At 36.6% G+C, this 17,405-nt stretch overlaps 1 protein-coding gene across 4 annotated transcripts in view; it reads left to right on the forward strand.

The window, feature by feature from the left end:
* Positions 1 to 1,059: 1,059 nt before the first annotated feature.
* Positions 1,060 to 17,405, forward strand: part of LOC121984587 (protease Do-like 7) — a 31,673-nt gene continuing 15,327 nt past the window's right edge. For 2 of the 4 annotated variants that reach the window (XM_042537589.1, XM_042537591.1), the window contains exons 1-5: positions 1,060 to 1,526; positions 1,612 to 1,682; positions 7,690 to 7,824; positions 15,766 to 15,824; positions 17,051 to 17,087. In XM_042537589.1, the coding sequence (XP_042393523.1) occupies positions 1,238 to 1,526; positions 1,612 to 1,682; positions 7,690 to 7,824; positions 15,766 to 15,824; positions 17,051 to 17,087 (591 nt within the window). In that variant the 5' untranslated portion in view covers positions 1,060 to 1,237. Of the gene's footprint in view, positions 1,527 to 1,611; positions 1,683 to 7,689; positions 7,825 to 15,765; positions 15,825 to 17,050; positions 17,088 to 17,405 lie in introns of those variants that run through there. The other 2 variants (XM_042537588.1, XM_042537590.1) reach the window with 2 other exon arrangements.

Consider the following 17,405-nt stretch of genomic DNA (forward strand, 5'->3'; position numbering starts at 1 on the left):
ACAGACATGGAAAATGCAAACGAAACACTATTTTTCAGAAACATGCGTTTTTCAAAAAATAAAAATGAAAAACGTACAAACCAAATACACCCTTAATTTTTCTATGAAAAAAGGAAAAAAGAGAGAACAATAGTGGAAGGCAGCCCGGGCGTCTGTGTCGATATAGCCCACAGCCCGAGTAGATTACCCGGCTGTCTCTGCCAGTGTATATGATAATATATAATACTATTATATCAAATATTTTTGGATAAAAATTAAAACAGCGCTTTAAATATTATAAATCATGGAAAGGAAGTCTCTTTTTTCAAAAATAAATAAATCAACCTAACGCCACATGATTTAGCTGTTATAACATATAGAAACTACCAATAGCTGTTATAATATTTAGAAACTAATGGGTAACTACAATGTGTTTAATGTGAGTTTAAATTTAGAATTTATGATTTTTAAATATTATTATATCAAAATATTATTTATTAACTTTATCAAAATTACTAAAAAAAACTATTATGTAACTTCCTAAACCCTAAACTCACTTTAAATATATTGTAATAACTACTCAATAATTTCTATATAATACAAACTCTAAATCTTAAATCTTAAATTCATTTAAAATATGTTGTAAAAATTACCTGATAGCTTTTATAGTAATATAATAATACTGAATCTAAAGGTATCTTCAAGATAAAATAGCGAGAGATAACCATTTGATTTTTTTTATTTTTGGATTTTTTTTTGGGAAAAGGAGGCGTCCATGTGATTTTTCTCTTAATTAATTTAGAGTTTTTTTTAAAAAAATTTTGCCCAATATTTTTTTATCAACTTAGTTAACATGAAATTAACATTTTATAACTAGTTATGATGCAGCTGTCATAATAAATTTTAAAGTAATTTTAATTAAATTAAATATGATTTTAATAAAGAATAACGATTCGCTCATCCACCAATCCGTCCTAGACACCACTCCATTTAATATAATAGTATTATATATTTACATACGGTGAGTTTAATTCAATTGAGTTGGTTTATTTTATCATATCGGATTAATTATGCACATATGTAATTGTTTTCGAGCGTCTCCTTCTGTTCTGTCCTATTTTCTTTCCTTCTCGTCCTCTTCCCCTTCCGCGGCACTCCGTCCTCACTTCTCCACTTCCTTCAATCCCCGCTCGAAAACCCTAACCCTTAAATCGAAGCTGAAGCCAGAGGCGGGATCCGATCGCTTGGTTCTGGATCGATGGGGGAAGGAGACGTGCTGCAGAGGTTCGGGCCAGAGGAGATAGATAGTTCGTGCACGAAGGGGGATCTGGCGATGGAGGTCGATGCGCAGCCGGGACGTGATGGCGCTGCCACCGCGGAGGACTGGAGGCGAGTCCTCGCCAAGGTGGTGCCCGCTGTGGTGGTGCTGCGGACCACCGCCGCGCGGGCCTTCGACACGGAGACTGCCGGGGCCAGCTACGCCACCGGTTTCGTAGTCGACAAGGTTCGGGGCATCATACTGACCAACCGTCATGTGGTCATGCCCGGTACTCTTTTTCGACCTCGACCTCCTCTGCCGATCGGCTTTAGAAACGCACTCGCATCTGTTTCTTCATCTTCTTGCTGCTGCAGGTCCTGTGGTTGCGGAGGCGATGTTTGTTAATCGGGAGGAGGTTCCAGTTTATCCTGTGTATAGGGATCCTGTAAGCCTCTAATTTATCAAATTTACAGCAATTTCATTAACTTATTTATCGTTTATTTGACCATCTGGCCAAGTTTTTGTCTTTGCTACTTGTTATTCTATATATTATCGTATATATAGTGACCCTTTAAGTTTCTAGTAAGCTAATCTGATTGCAATTTCATTAACTTATTGTTCATAATTTAATCAGCTGACCAAATTTCTGTCTTTGCTATTAGTTATCTTTATCAAGTAAGAGCTTTTCAATCGTTCTATATGTGGAGATGTGGTTCTTTTTTGGCAGCAAAAAAGGTGAAACTGTCGCAGCCCCTCCAGGTTGGCCCCCCCCCCCCCGCAAGTGAGGTAAATCACGGGGGCTTCTCCCATCAACAACAGTGCATGCAAGGAGGGGTTGAGACAACCAACGGGGCATTCCGCATCCGTTGCAAATCGACCCTAGGTTTATTGGCAACAACATCCTTGTATTAACCAACTGCACTAGCCCATGGGGGCGAGATGTGGTTCTTTGCTGCCATTTGGGTTGGTTGCTTGTCTTCAGTATTAGAGCATCCACAATGGATGCATTAATGGGGTGTTATAACATCCCCTTAGTGTTAATACCATTGTGAAGGGGTGTTATAACACCCCTTCACTTGAACGCGTTCAAGCAAATTTTATTTATTAAAAAATTATAAATTTTAATATTATTTTTTAAAAGCAATAAAATTATTTTTTTAAAAAAGTAAGATTATTATTAAAAATAATAACAATAATTTTAATATTTTAAAACATATTTAAAATGTATTTATTTAATATCATATAATTTTAAGATAATTGAGTGTATGAGACCCATAAATAATGAGTGTTAATGTTAAAAGGAATGTGGGTGAAAGAGATATATTATTATAATGAGTATGTGACAGTGGACTCCATGCTTTTTGATGAGGTGGTGGCTGTTATAATGGGAGTGGGTTGTGGATGCCCTTAGTGATAAATAAAAATGCATTTTTTTTTTCAGGATACTACTTTGCTTCAAATGACAAGATACCAAGGTGCATGCTTGTTGATGCCGCCTATTTCTATCTCTATATCTTGACCTTACTGATGGATATCTTTTTATTTAGTTGTAGGCTATTGCAGTTGCTTGTAGGATATGGGCATAGATTTCAACTTTGGCTGCAATACCATCACATTCCTCTGTTTTTGATTGCTTCATATGCTTGTGCTTATCAAGCAACCAGACTTTTATACCTGATCAATCTTTCATTCCTCTCAAGCTGGCCATTAACTAGCTTTGATGGATTTTTCATCTTGCATCATTACTTTGCAGTTCTAAAGTTTGTCCTGTTTGTGAATACAAGATCACTTTGTGATGTATATTTGCTTAAAAATTATTTATTAAATAGTTGTTTCAAAATCATACATTCTTGCACTTTTGGTAAAATTGGAAATTTCACCCAAATAGAGGATTTGGTATAGCCTTCAACTTGTACACAATTGTCCTTGTATTAGGGGGAAGGAGAAAACATTCATAAAAATTATCATATTTGATGGAACTAATGTTTTTTTTTTGCTTGGTTCTCATCACTATTTATTTTCAATTTTGTCTTTTACATAGGGGTTTCAAGGACCTAAGGGGGAGGTAAACTATTTTGAAATACAAGTCATTCCACAACACCCTTTTTTGTTAGTTGGCCGGTATGAAACATTGACAGGGTCTTGGAAATAACTAACTAAAGAGAAAAGGGGGAAAAATGATGGATGCATTTTTTTTTTTTTTGGAGTTCTTGAGATTTCTTTTTTCACTTAAATTTCTTCCTCAAGTAGTTGGAGTATTTCTAAAGTACTTGCTGAATTGCTGAATGTCTAGAATTGAGTCTTTTGACTATTATGTAGTCTGAACTGGCCAAGCTAACATTTCCATCCTTTACCTCAATCTATTACATGTTGACGCTGCATTAGCCTAGTATTTCTGTATGAAAATAAAGATTGACCTGGGCAATGGTTTACAATTGGAGTCTTTGAGATTTTTTTCACCTAAATTCTTGTTCCCAAGTAGTTGGTGTTAGGCCCCTCGACGGCTGGCTAGAGGGGGGTGAATAGCTCCTGCACAAATCAAGCAAAAAGAACCTTTCTCAGACTTATAACTTAAAATAACACTTGCATAAATATAGAATGAATAATAAACTAAAAGACAAAGACATGTTTACTTAGTTACAACCGGGGAGGTTGTTAATCCAAGACAGATGAAGTCGCACTAATTTCTCCTTCAGGCGGAGAAACCTCTTTACAACAATGAAAGCTCAAAATGACAAAGCTAAACAGAAAAGAAAGTATGTACAAGTGTTGCTTAGATCTTTCTTGTTTTTATTAGCTTCTGGGAGCAGGGCTGCTTATATAGCCCTGCTCGGGACGCCTGGAAGGATTCTAGGCGCTTAGAATGGGATAAAACTTTATCCCTGACGCAACGGTACACGCCACGTAGAGTTTGGCTAAAACATGGGTTCCGAGCGCCCCGACTTGGTCCGGGCGCCCCGAGCATCAAAAGTCAACATTTTGTTGACTTTTAGTCCCGGTCTCTTGCTCCGGTTCCGCTTACATCGGTCCGGGTCTTCCGCTTGCTTGGGTGATTTCGGCCATCCGGAATAAGGCTCATCCGAACCCAACTTCCGATCTTCTCCTCGAGCAAGCTTCCGCTCCTGCTTCTCGTCCCTCAGAATTGCTGCGTTCTTCCTTCTCGTCCGCCAGCGTACTCTTCCACAGCTTTTCGTCACAGCTGCGTCTATTGCTCCTTGAGCAATCTTCTGCTTCGGTTTCTCATCCCTCAGAAACACCGCACGCTCTCTTATCGTCCGCCGGTGTACTCTTTCGTAGCACCTCGCCCCTCAGATGCACCGAGCCTGTTGGCTCTCTCCCGTGCTGTCCTTCTCGCTAGCTGCGTCTTTTACTTGACTTTTTGTGCTCCTAAGTTCTTGCACACTTAGACACAGGTTAAACACAACATGACATAACCTAATTTGTTTGATCACATCAAAACTACCTTGGGGTACCAACAATCTCCTAATTTTTGATGTGAGCAATTCAAGTTAAGTTAGGGTAACCAACATAGAGTAAAAACAATAAATTTGCAATTAAAGTGCAAAAATTTAAAAAAGTTAAAATTACCTCCCTCTAAATTTAATCTTCCCTTCTCTCCTTCTGATCACATAAAAAAATGGGGTACCTCAAAAAATCTAAGGGTAACTTTTCAAAAATAAGAAAGTTTTTTTTTGTTATATAAAAAACTCTGATTTTCCAAAAAAAAACTTATTACGTTTTTGAAAATTTTGAAAAAATTTGAAAATAATTTGCAACGTAAATAATTTTAGAAACTTTAAGTTTTGCAAATACAATTTCTTAAGTTAAACAAATTTGAAAAAAAAAATATTTGAGTAATTTTGGTAAAGTAAAGCTGGTACTTTAAAAAAAAACTTTGATAGACAACTAATTTAAAAAAACTTTAAGTTTTTTTTAAAAAAATTCTAAGTTAAAAACACCGAAAAAAATGTTTGAGTAACTATTTGAAGCATTATTTAATTACAATTAAATGCTTTATCAGTTAGTCAATTAAATATTTTATTTTATTAATTGGCTTCCAGGCTGTGGCGAGGCACTAGACTTTATTAATTGGAGCAACAACTACTTTCTAGACAAAACCTCTTAAGGAAATCAAACATTTAATTTTCCCGCTGAAAGCTCTAAGTCCAATTAAAGTTCAATTTATACAAGATTTGGGAACCCAATACTGGTTCCTTTCAACTGGATTAATTAGAAATCTCTTAGGATATATATTTCTGAGAAATTTTCCTGATTTGTCTCTTCTCTTGTGGTAATTAAAATACCAGTTCAAATTATTATATTTCCTAATATTTTGATTTTTCACATTTGAGCATGCACGATTTTTCAAGTCTTCTACTTGTATTTTCAATTTATCATTTTCCAATTTTAATTTTTCAAAATCTTCTAATAGACAAGATTTAGCTAGAATTAACTTTAATTCTTTATTTTCTTTTTCTAGTTTGCAACAGTCTTTAGATAATAATTTAAAAAATTTCAATAACTTAACGGGAGAAAGGGATCGTATCTGACTTACCTTGTCGATCTCGTTATCCGTAGCTCCTCCTGATCTGCTGCTTTCTTCTGATGTCGCTCCCCCTTCATCGATGCTCTCGATGCTCATTTTGGACGAGCTTGCTTCGTTTTCATCTTCTTGGTGACTCGCCATTAGCGCAAGTCCGGAGAAAGCCTCAATCTCTAATTCGGACGATGTTTCGTCCCACGTCGCCTTTAGTGTCTTGTACTTGTTAGATTGGACAAGCTTCTTGTTCTTTCCTTTGTCCTTATCCTTGATCTTTTAACTTAGGGCAGTTGTCTTTAACGTACCCTACTTCATTGCAGTGGTAGCATTTGATTGTTCTTTTCTTTCTACCCTGCAGATGGTTAGTTTTTCTAGATTTAACTAATTTTTTAAATTGCCTTACCATCATTGCCGTTTCTTTGTCCTCGAGAGAGGATTTTGAATCTTGTTCGTCCATCCTTGCCTTAAAGGCAACGTTGTGCTTCGGCTCCTTCTTTGGATCCGCACATCTTGTTTCATGGACTTCAAATATTGAAAACATTTCCTCTAAGGTAACCGATTCTAATTCTGGGCGCCCGGAGTTCGGGGCGCCCCGGATTGGTCCGGGCACCCCGAGCACCAAAAGTTAACATTTTGTTGACTTTTGGTCCCAGTCTCCTACTCCGGTTCCGCTTGCATCGGTCCGGGTCTTCCGCTTCGGCTCCGCTTGCTTGGGTGATTTCAGCCATCCGGAATAGGGCTCACCCGAATCCAACTTCCGGCCTTCTCCTCGAGCAAGCTTCCGCTCCGACTTCTCGTCCCTCAGAATCACCGCGTGCTTCCTTCTCGCCCATCAGCGTACTTTTCCACAGCTTTTCATCCCTCGGACAGTTGCGTCTTTTGCTCCTTGAGTAATCTTCCACTCCGGCTTCTCGTCCCTCGGAAACACCGCACGCTCCCTTCTCGTCCGCCGGTGTATTCTTCCGCAACACCTCGTCCCTCATACCCACCAAGCCCGTCGGCTCTCTCCCGTACCGTCCTTCTGCCTAGCTGCGTCTTTTGCTCGACTTCCTGCGCTCCTAAGTTTCTGCATACTTAGACACAGGTTAAACACAACAGGACCTAACCTAACTTGTTTGATCACATCAAAACTACCTTGGGATACCAACAGTTGGAGCATTTCACAAAGTATTAGCTAAATGTCTATAATAGCTGTGTTTTGTCTACTGTGTTCTCGGAACTGACCAAGTTCATGCTCCTGTTCTTTACCTCAACATCCTAAATATTGATGCTGCGCTAGCCTCTTATTGCTATATCAAAATAAAGTTGACCTGGACAAATGGTTCACGGCTATATTACTTGGACTTGTGTACAAGTATCTAACACAGGTGGGTTCGAAGTGTTCAATACAATTATTTCTAAAAATAATTAACTAAAAGTATCAACATCCGAGTTCAAATGTTCGAAGTTCACAACGAGTCGAAGATATGGGTCTTGTATGATTTGAGTTTTTCTTCTCAATTCATTGATATTTTTGTGACTGCTAAGTTAATTGAGTCACTCCCATACAAATGCTTTTGTGGTTATTATACATTTTGTCTTGCTTCTTAGCGTTGGTTCAGCATCTTTAGAGATGTAAAGATGCTATTGACTTAAATGTTTGAGAAGATTGCATTACTTTCTATTTTAGGATTCTTAGTAGATGACTGATGTATATCCAGTAGGATGGCCATAGTTTGATCACTTGTTCATTCAAATTTTGCTACTTGGGCTATATAAAGACAAATTAACATTATGTCTCTCAAAACATCCATAACTCATCTTTGTTTCCATTTTTTTCTTTGTAAACCACATATCGTGCTTGTTGATTTGCTCCTTGCAAGATATTTTTTGTTGAAATTACTTAATATTCTAAACATTTTTCTTTTAATAGATACATGATTTTGGGTTCTTCCGTTTTGACCCTGAAGCAATCAAGTTTTTAAAGTATGAGGAGATTCCTCTTACACCTGAAGCTGCTTGTGTTGGATTGGAAATACGAGTTGTTGGGAATGATAGTGGAGAGAAGGTAAGTTTTTTGTGATAGTATGTGTAAATGGAGTGATAGTGAATTACTTTCTTATCTACCAAATTGGATATCTTATTATTTGGGTTTGTGTGGTAAGTAAGCTAGAGATGATGATTTTCACGGTTGTGTTTTATTTCACTGGAAATAATTGATAAGAAAAGTCTCCATTTTTGTTGTGTTTTCTAGGGAAAAAATACTTAGTCCACAGACAATGATAAGTAGCTTAATAATAAACATTATTTACTAAACTGTCGGTCACCATTTTTTGTCAGCATTTTTGAATTATGTCTTGAGCTGTTTGGTTGCCTGAAAATTCTCATTTCACCTTAGTTCAGTTTGGATGGCATAATAAATCATATCAAATTTATATTATATACTAATATAGTAATGAAATTATATATAAACTAAATAAAGTATAATAAAAATCAATATATGGCATGTATAATAGTTAAAAAATTAATTATATAAAAAAGAAAAAGATACAAAAAGAGAAAACATACAAAAACAAAACAAAACAAAAGTGTTTAGTTTTTTAAAATTAAATAATTAACTAGAAACCCAAACTTATAGAACTATAAATACATCAAAAGATGTTTACTAATTGGATGAGCATAGATTGAGCCGCATGCTGCACATGCTTAATCTAAAAGTTGGAATGCAGAATCTGATTTAGTTTAAAATATTCAAAATAATTGTATATGTTATGGGCTAATTGAGCCTATTTGTAAATATTAAGATGTAGTTGTCTACTTCTAATTTTTTTATATCGTTAATAATATTAAGGGAAGTTGGCTAGGGATTTTTTGAGGAACAATCTCCTAATATCATAACATGATATTAGTGCCACCTGTTCTTTCATAATTGGCATTCATTTCTTCGCATGCATTTGTTTTTGTAGCAATCATCTCCCTGGTGACAAAGCTCACTGTGTGTGTCGTCCTTCAATGCAACATCATCACATTGTGGTTTCCAATTGAAGCTTTCGCTCGTTTGCTTGTTGGTATCTAGGGGTGTAAACGAGCCAAGCCAAGCTCAAGCCAGCCTTGGCTTGAGCTCGGCTCGGCTCGAAATATGCTAGCTCAGCTCGAGCTCGAGCTTGATCGAGCTTGTAAATTTGAGCTCGAGCTCGGTTTGATCATTTAATCCAAGGCTTGAACTCAACTCGAAAAGCTTGAATTAAAATCAAGCTTTCAAGCTCGAGCTCGAACTCGAGCCAAAGTCATAACTTGAGTCAATTTTGTTGTACTTCTTATTATATTGTAAATCAAACCATAATAAATATAAACAAAAAATTGACCAAATTCATCCATAAAACAGAACAAAACATAATTATCTCTGTCTCTCCAATAAAAAAAAGTAACTAGACATCAAAACATAATTATCTCAATCTCAAATATCATCCCAACATAATTTACCAAATCCAAAAACATGATATTCCAAATTGAAACCACCTAACTTGCTCAAAATACCAAATATCTGCAACATTCAAAATATTTGTCTCCGTCCCATACCTGCATTCAATAATATGAATATTAAGCTTAACAATAATAGCATAATAATTACACCAAATCACATGTTAAACACATAACTAAATTGAACTTACTTTAAGAGGTAGATATCAGAAGAAAAATGTCCTGATAAGTTTTCTCTTTTTGAAAAAGCAAAAATCAGATAAATAAGTGATTAAATTTAGTTTATAACTTAGAAAACTAATAATGAAATTTAACTTACTTTAGTCTTCTTTTTCAGTCCATGTTTCTGTCGAAGCCAATCACCCCACACAATAGAGTCTGCACTGTGTCTGGAGAGAGTGATGAATGATAAGAATTAATAACTCTCATCCTTGGACTAAATGTTGCTTCTGAAGCCACTGAACTCACTAGGATAGCTAAAATATTAGCTGCTATCTTTGACAATATTGGATATTATTAGATCGAGAAGCGCTAGAGGGGGGGGGGGGGGGGGGAATAACACTCATGACTTTCACTCGTTTCGGATTCATAGAACTCGTTCAGAATAAAGCAGCGGAAAGATTAAAAGAAATAAGCACAAACACATAAGACACTAGGAGTTACTTGGTTCGGAACCTAGGGCGACTCTTACTTCAAGGCCCGCGATCGTTGATCGCTTACTGTGGGCAACAACTATATCGCACAAAATGTTTACAAATATGTATTACAATAAGTGCAATAATAAAAATTTATACCGACGACAATAATCAGAATCTCGGAGCTTCGGGTCGTCGGGGACTTGCAACAACACTTCAGGGCGTCTCTTATGCAGCAGGATGTAGAAAGGTCGCTTGGAATTGAATGCCTTGAGTGCTGCCTCGAGAGCTTCTTTTATACACTGCTGGAGGCGCCTCCAAGCCTGTCCAAGGCGCCTCCAGGCCTCCCGAGTCGCCCGCGTGGATCAGCACAGAACTTGTCGCAACTTATCTGGTTGAAGGCGCCTCTAAGCCACTCCAAGGCGCCTCCAACCTCAGGTCTAAGGCGCCTCCATCTTCATCTAAGGCGCCTCCAGCACTGCTTTACAGCCAGCTCCAGCTTTGCACCCGAGGCGCCTCCAAGCTCCATGGAGGCACCTCGGACACTGTTCATCCGAGGTATAACATGCTCCTTTGCTCCTGCAAAATGTGTTAGTCTCAAACACATACCCTGCAAAACAAAGTTAGCACATAATAGTCAAGGTAAATAAGATATTGACAGTCTCCCGACTGTCTGGGTCTGACTTCGGATTTCCTACCGGAAACCCTAGGTCGACCCGACGCCTACGGTTCCCTCTATGGGGAACGCGTCCTCACCTACTCCACTCAGGAGATTTACCTTTTGTCAGTTCGGTCCTCCAGATCGACTGGACTTTTGCTCAGCGTCCTAAGATTCCGGTCTTCATGCTGGATGTCCGGTCCTCGACCCATCCAGATTTCTACTCGGTTCGCGACATCAAGATTTTAACCTAGGGTTATCGCCCCCTAGGATTTTTGCCCGAAGCTCCGACCCGCCAAGACTTCCCGCATAAGGTTACCACCCCTATGACCTAGGGTTACTACCCCTAGGTTTTCCACTTGCCTAACCGCAGCTAGGACTTTCCTGAAACACTCAATCATACACATTAGATAACAATTAAGCTTAACTTTGAATCCCTTTGCCATTATCAAAACTAAGGTTCGATCGTCGGATGCTTCCCGCACCAACAGATACTGCATTCTATTCATCCTCCACCATTCTAAACATGAAAAATTTTTAGGAATCTCATTCTTCTCTAGACGACCCTTTTTAAGATAATCTATCAATTCAGGTCTCTTAATCTCTGAAGTTTCAACTTTTGCACAATAGTTATCAAAATCATCCCAACTATATGCAGAACTTTGTTGACTTCTTCTAATACTTGAAGAACCAAAACCCTCAGACTCAGATGGATGAGGTGCTCCTTTATTAGTTTCTTCAACAACATACTCTTCATACAGAGAATTAATTATCTCCTTAACTTTTGAGATATGCTTAGAGGCATCCAATTCAGAATAAAGCTTAGGGAAACAAAATTCAACCGCAAGCATTTTTTTGGTTGGATCTAACACAGCAGCTATAGCCATCAATAGATTACAATCACCCCAATACTTATCAAAATTTTCTTTCATTTTACTAGCTAGTTGCTTAAGAAACAAATCTTCATGCATAAGTATCCAATGCTGACTTTATTTTTTGAGCTTCTTGAAGAAATAAATTTGAAGTAGGATATTCACTGCCTGAAATGATATGCGTGGCTGTCCAAAAAGCCTCCAATAATGAGCAAATCTTTTGAGCTTTGTTCCATTCTTCTTCTTGAGGGCAGCAACCATAAAACTGATCACGTTCTTTGAACATTTGAAAAACTTCTTTGAACTTGAGTGCACAACTTAACATCTCAAAGTCGAGTTCCACCTAGTTTTGCAATTGCGACTCAACTTTTTATCCTTCAATTGCAATTGTTGCACACACTCTGCAAATTGCACACGTCTTGCCTCTGAACGATTTACATATTCTACACTTTCCCTTATATTACTAATAATATCTTCAATCTCCCTCAACCCATCTTGAACGCACAAGTTCAAGATATGTGCACAACAACGAACATGAAATAAGTTTCCTTCACATGCTAATGTTCTAGATCTTCGAATGGTATCTTTCATGTACCGAATGGCCAAATCATTACTTGAAGCATTATCAACTGTAATAGTGAAAATCTTATTTTCAATGCCCACTCTTTCATGCACTTGAAAATGACATTGGAAATTTGAAGACCTCCCCTTAGTGGTGGAATGTTAATGAAACTTAAAACTCTCTTTTGTAAATTCCAACAAGAATCAATCCAATGCCTAGTGACAACCATGTATTCAATCTTTTGAGTCTTTGACTTCCAACAATCTGTTGCCAAACTTATTTTATCAACGCACTCAAGACTTTTCTCAACCTCATAAATTTTCATACAATCTGCTCTACATGTCGTCCTACTAATTTTGTCATTCCGACATTCCACGCCTCATCATTAAATTGAACCCCTCTTCATCAAGAATGGTGAATGGATGTTCATGCATCATAATCCAATGGGCACCTGCCTCCATCATTTGTTCCATGTCAAATTTTCCAGAATGCAAAGCAAGAATGGATGGTGAAGTTAAATCAGTGGGTAGAAAATTCAACTTTGTTTGTTGTTCAGCTGCTCGCAAATGAATTTTTCTCTTTACACAATTTAATCTATGCCTCAAAAGACTTGATGTGACCCCTGATTTACCCAATGTTTACATTTTGCTTTCTTTGATCCATCCACTGTGTCAAAATCATTCCAAACTTCTGAAATTTTTTTCCTTTTCTTTGTTTGGAACCTCTCTTCCTCTTTTTCTTCAGCATTTGCTTGTGTTTCTTGACCAACTGTGCCAATTTCCTTGTTGATGTCAAGATTAACCTCATTACTTTCAGCTACGACACTGTTTATGGTATTTGGAACAGATGACTCTTCTACAGATCAAGAGATAAATAATTGTCAAATAAATTATAAAAAGCTCAAACACTAATAAGAAGAGAAAATACAATCTACAAAGAACTCCATGTAAGCACTTACGAGAAAAAAAAAATAAGCTCCAAACTTCCAAGGTCAAATCTTTGAAATTAATGAAGGAAACAAACCATAGCACATTAGTTCATTACCACGTCCATATATTGCAAGCACACATATTTTAAAGGTCATTCATATTACATCTAACAGAAGATTATGAAACCGTGTTAAAAGTTAAATCTTTAGGCTAAGAATTCTAATATAGCCACAAGAATAGATAAGATAAAGGAATAATAGGAACAACAGTTATAATACTAGGATATAAACTAAATATCTTTCAGAATTCTAATGAAGATGAAATCGCATGTCAGAAAATTAAATGGAAAAATCATGAACGATTGCCCTAGCCAATAAAGAGATGAACAAAGGAGGCTTAGATCCGCTGGAAAGTAAAGGGCAAAGAGGGACAGACAACGTCATGGTTGAAAAAAAAAAGAAAACTAATCTTTGAGGAACCCTAATCTTAGTCTGGTTGCAGAAAAAAGAAAGAGGGAAACGTTGAAGGTTAAGTTGAACGACAACAGGGCAGTGTGTTGAGTCTGCTGAATCAATCTCTGTTAGGGGACTTAGGGCTGTGGCCGCCACCTTAGGGGTGATTCAGGTGAAGGCTTGAAGACGTGAAGGTGAACGAAGAGAAATAGGACCGAGAGAAATTGAGAGACCAACAATGAGGGATTTTGACTTTTATCCTTTTATAATTTTGAAAAAACTTCCCAATATTATGATTTTACTTAATATTTATTAGTAATTATTTAATGTACTAAATTATCAATATTTACCTTAATAAATTAAAATAATATATTATACATTAAAATCCGGCTTGATAGGCTCGACAAGCCCTCGAGCCATATTATCTGGGCTTGAGCTTGACTTGAATAATAAACAAGCCGGCTTGAGCTCGGCTCGAGCTTGGTCAACTCCGAACTCGAGTCGAGCTTTGACCGAGTTGCTCGCGAGTGGCTTGACTCATTTGCACCCCTAGTGGTATCTATATTTCATAGCACAACTACATACTAAACAATGATGCTCAAGGACGTTGGCATAGAAGGAAACTAGGAAACCTGTAAATAGTCTTACAAATCCTAGTGTCAAATTAGTAATAGGGCAAGGGGAGCTATTAATTGATTCCAGGAAATATGAAAGGTTGGTAGGAAAATTAAACTCTGAGTCAATACTTGACATCTCATTTGTTGGTACAATGATCAGTCAATTTGTGAAAATTGATTCTATGCTACCTAAAAGGTGAAAGATGCTCTAGGGAAAGTGGCTTATTTGGTGATTGTAGCCATTTTCAACCCGGATGGCAATGGGTCGGGTTCGGATCAGATTCCATATCCTCCGTCCCTATACCCATCGGGGATTGGATATCTATCATCATACCCATACCCATTAAAGGATCGAATATCTTCTATACTAATAATTTTTTTTCTTTCCATTCAACTATCATCATTTAACAAAAGCATATTAGAATTAACATTATATTAAAAGAAGGAAAATATAATTTAAAAAATAGATTAAACATCTATATAGTCTACTCCTAACATTAACAAAAATATTTAGTGGGTTTTGTAAGATCACGGCTGTAACATGTGAGTTCATTTAGGTTAAGCATTTGATGATTGAGTTAAGATACACCCTTGCAAAGTCAATGAAACTTTATTATAACAATCAAGTTGCAATGCATATAACCTCAAGTATCTTGTCATCCATGAGTGGATAAGGACAAAACATATAGACATTAATTCTCACTTCATTAGAGAGATTCTTTTGTTAGTTCTAACGACCAATTATTGGTTTCTTGACCAAATCATTAATAAGACTTAGAGTTGAATATATTTATAATAAGCTGATTTTCTACAATACATTCAAACTAGCTTGAGGGCATGAGGGGGAGTGTTGTGGGCTAATTGAGCTCATGTTTAAATATGTAAGACATGGGGCTCTATTTGTTATTTTTCATATCTTGAATAATATCTCATATAGGTAGAGGAGGTCTACCTAGGGATTCTACAAGGAAAAATTCCTCCTAATATCGTAACAATATTAATATATTAGATATTGAAATTACCAAATGTATAAATAAAATGTTCAAATAAGATTGGTTTGGATGGTCTCAAGGTCTGTTTGTTGCACCATTCTTTGTGTCTTCATCAAAATACCCCAAAATTGTATCATGCCTCACTTTTTATGCATGACTAAATGCAGACACATAAATTACTTTTATGAACTAAATAAATTTTAAATATTTTTCTTAAGGTTTTGTAGTAAATTTTCTGTCTAATACATGTCTAGTGGTGTGGAGAACATGGTTTTTAAGTATTATATTTAAATATTTAATTCAATGTCAAGAGTACATGCTCAATTCCTCTTTGCCATGGCATGTTGGTATGTTTTTTGACATTACCTCTCTTTATGTCTTCAACATGCATGCAACGGTACCTTTTGGCATGGTGTGTTGTGGCAACATTGCCAATTGATGTAATAGTTGGTGATATTGAGGATGTTTTTATCACATGCAGAACTTTTATGTTGTATATTGAAGAATGTATGCTCTGTGAATGTGCTTCTGATAATGTTCATTTGTTATTTCCCATCTTTGTATCTTGTGATGTCACTGATATAAGTTTGAATTACACATGTATTGGAAGGTATTTTCAACCATGAGTTACAAACATTTAAATTTTCACACATGCTTGCATGATCTGACTTAATAGATGAGCATTGTTTAAGAATAAAGAAGAATGCAACTCAAAGTTTCAAACAATTAGCTGAATATATTATATAAACCAACTCAATTTGTCTAAATGTCCAGTTTAAGGTCTCTTATGCTATGGCTTAATAAAATCACAGGTCTCCATTTTGGCAGGAACTCTTGCTCGTCTGGATAGGGACGCTCCTCATTATAAAAAGTATGTTGTGTCTTTTTGATTCATTTCTAAAAGTCCTATTACAATTTATGTATTACTCACAACTTAGAAAATACAATTTTGTTCTTTTGAAGAAATGAGCATACTATGAGAAAGCATTCTCAACATCTATTCCAAGTGCATTAAAACCATAGCTATATTTTCCTCTCTCTCTCTCACTCATGACATGATGCGCCCTCGGGGCTATAGTGCAGCGGTAAGGGTTCTCAATTGTCTCCCAGGCACTCACGGTTCAATTCCCAGCTACGACGTATTTGCAGAGATTTTTCCTCCAAATGAGATTTGCAACCAAGGGATGTTAGGCTTCTGGGTCGTCCGACGCAAGTGCTTCCCAATTTGCCCTCGGCCGGTGGGAAACTTTCGTGAGGCTAAGCCGGTCACCCCAAGCTCGACGTTACCTAGCCCGATTAATAATTTTTTTTTCTCTCTCATGACAGGATGCTTTCTTACCTCTCTTCTCTCCATGCTTTATATGCAATACCAATTTTCCTTCCCTAACTAGCATGATTTTCTTCTGACGATATTATCAGTTAAGAAGACAATATGTTGTAAACACATCCTATCATACTCTCTTCCAAGTAAGGTTGATTTGATTTTTTTTTTCTTGTTCTCCCTTCATTTTGAATCATGAAGCTAATGCAGATCTAGTAGAATAGTTGCGCATGATCAATCCAGTGATTATCCTGAAGGCTGACCAATATGATCTATTCCCATGCCTAATTTCAACAGTTATCCATCCATGTTACTCACCAATGTCTGCCATAGCTTATATAGTTATAAATGATGAAATTCTATGCCACATTCCTTTTGGGCGCCTCATTACTAGGACATACTTGTAGACAACTCTCGGTGTCCTAGCTTTTAATTTTCTTATCTTTGTTCATTTATGGTCTGTCTCCTTGAAGAGATAAGTCGAAGGATAGATCCTCTTGATCTCTTGTTTCCTTTCTCAAAAAATGAGGGTAGATGAAAATTTGAAAAGATAAATTTAAGCATTTACCCTTCATAATTCATAAGCTCGATATCTGACGGAAAGCTAATTAACATTTGTTGATGATAAAAAGTAGTTCATCCTCTTAATTTACATCCGTTCAAGGAGACTACTTGGCATCCTTCCCCCCACCCATGTTTTATATATTTGTCCTTTCAATTTGCCATATCTCCCAGGGAAAAATGGCCTTATTTTTATTTTTGCATTCTCAATACAGGGATGGATATAACGACTTCAACACATTCTACATGCAGGTATGACCTTATTGAATATGAGAACAACTAATGTATGACCTTCATAATTCCATCTTGTAGATAACTATTCATTTTGATTTATGATGATTAATTGGTAATAATCCATTGTACCTATGATCTCAAGTTTTCTAGTTTATAGGAGATGGAATTCTAAGTCTAAAAAGTTTTGTAGACTACCTTACTATCAGTTAGTTTGTTGTCAATATATGGTTTCTCAACTTCTAGATTTATATATATTTAAAAGGTACTATGTGCATTGATTCACAACAACTGCATGAACATTAATTATTGAACCTAGTTAGAATTTGATAGGTTTAT

The sequence above is a fragment of the Zingiber officinale genome, chromosome 5B, assembly GCF_018446385.1.
Source record: "Zingiber officinale cultivar Zhangliang chromosome 5B, Zo_v1.1, whole genome shotgun sequence".
NCBI lineage: Eukaryota > Viridiplantae > Streptophyta > Magnoliopsida > Zingiberales > Zingiberaceae > Zingiber > Zingiber officinale.